Source organism: Myotis brandtii, unplaced genomic scaffold (genome assembly GCF_000412655.1).
Source record: "Myotis brandtii unplaced genomic scaffold, ASM41265v1 scaffold1057, whole genome shotgun sequence".
Lineage (NCBI taxonomy): Eukaryota > Metazoa > Chordata > Mammalia > Chiroptera > Vespertilionidae > Myotis > Myotis brandtii.
Window position 1 is genome coordinate 86192 of NW_005353568.1, and position 1003 is coordinate 87194.

At 68.5% G+C, this 1003-nt stretch overlaps 1 gene segment (V, D, J or C); it reads left to right on the forward strand.

The window, feature by feature from the left end:
* Positions 1-1003, forward strand: part of LOC102248173 — a 37965-nt gene that overhangs the window by 22987 nt on the left and 13975 nt on the right. Inside the window, 2 exon segments of the C gene segment in view lie at positions 23-263; positions 346-461. Coding sequence covers positions 23-263; positions 346-461 — 357 coding nt within the window.

Genomic DNA, 1003 nt, shown 5'->3' on the forward strand with positions numbered 1-1003 from the left:
CGCAGCCCCTCTGCACCCTCAGAGTCCGAGCCCCGTGGCGTGAGCGTCTACCTGATCCCGCCCAGCCCCCTGGACCTGTACGTCCACAAGTCGCCCAAGGTGTCCTGCCTGGTGGTGGACCTGGCCAGCCTGCAGGGCATGAGTCTGCAGTGGTCCCGGAAGAGCGGGGCCCCCATAACCGGGGCCACCCAGATCAGCAAGCAACACTTCAACATGACCTACTCCGTCACGTCCACCCTGCCCGGTGCAGTGGCTGCAGGACGGCGCCCTGATCCCCAGCGACAAGCACACCACCACGAAGCCCCTCGGGGACCGGGGCGCCAGCCCTGCCTTCTTCGTCTTCAGCCGCCTGAAGGTCCCCCGGGCCGACTGGAAGAAGAGGAGCAGGTTCACCTGCCAAGTGACCCACGAGGCTCTGCCCGGCTCACGGACCCTCGAGCGATCAGTGTCCAAAGACCCTGGTAATTAAGGCCCTGCCTCCCACCCCCTCCAGGCTCCCGCTGGGACGGAGGGAGGGGCTGCCGCCCCTGCCCCCTCTGCCCCCTCTACCCCTACTGTCAATAAACACTTAGCAGTGCCAGCTCGGAGCCCAGATGCACTCGTTCTTGGGGGGGTGGGGGCTGAGGGACTGGGGTGTCTGGCACAGAGGAAAGGACTCGGAGAGGGGACGGGAAGGCTTGGGCGGGGCTGAGCGGGGCTCTGTCCACCACCCTCCCGCCAACCCCCCATGCATCCTGCCCACTCCAAGGAGCCCTGGGAACCAGAGGGTGGACCCAGGGGAGGACCATGGGGACCCCAGCTCAGCCCACAGCCCCTGCCTCTCCGGAGGCCCTGGGGGCCTTGGTCTCCACCCCGGGCTCCCGCTGGCCCCTCTGACGCAGACCAGCTCCCAAGCCCCAGGCCCAGCTGCACACACAGGCCCTGTGGGTAGAGGGACGGGCTGAGTGCGATGCCCACCAGGCGCCCACACGCAGGGAGCCAGACAGCCCCAGCCCCCGCCAGC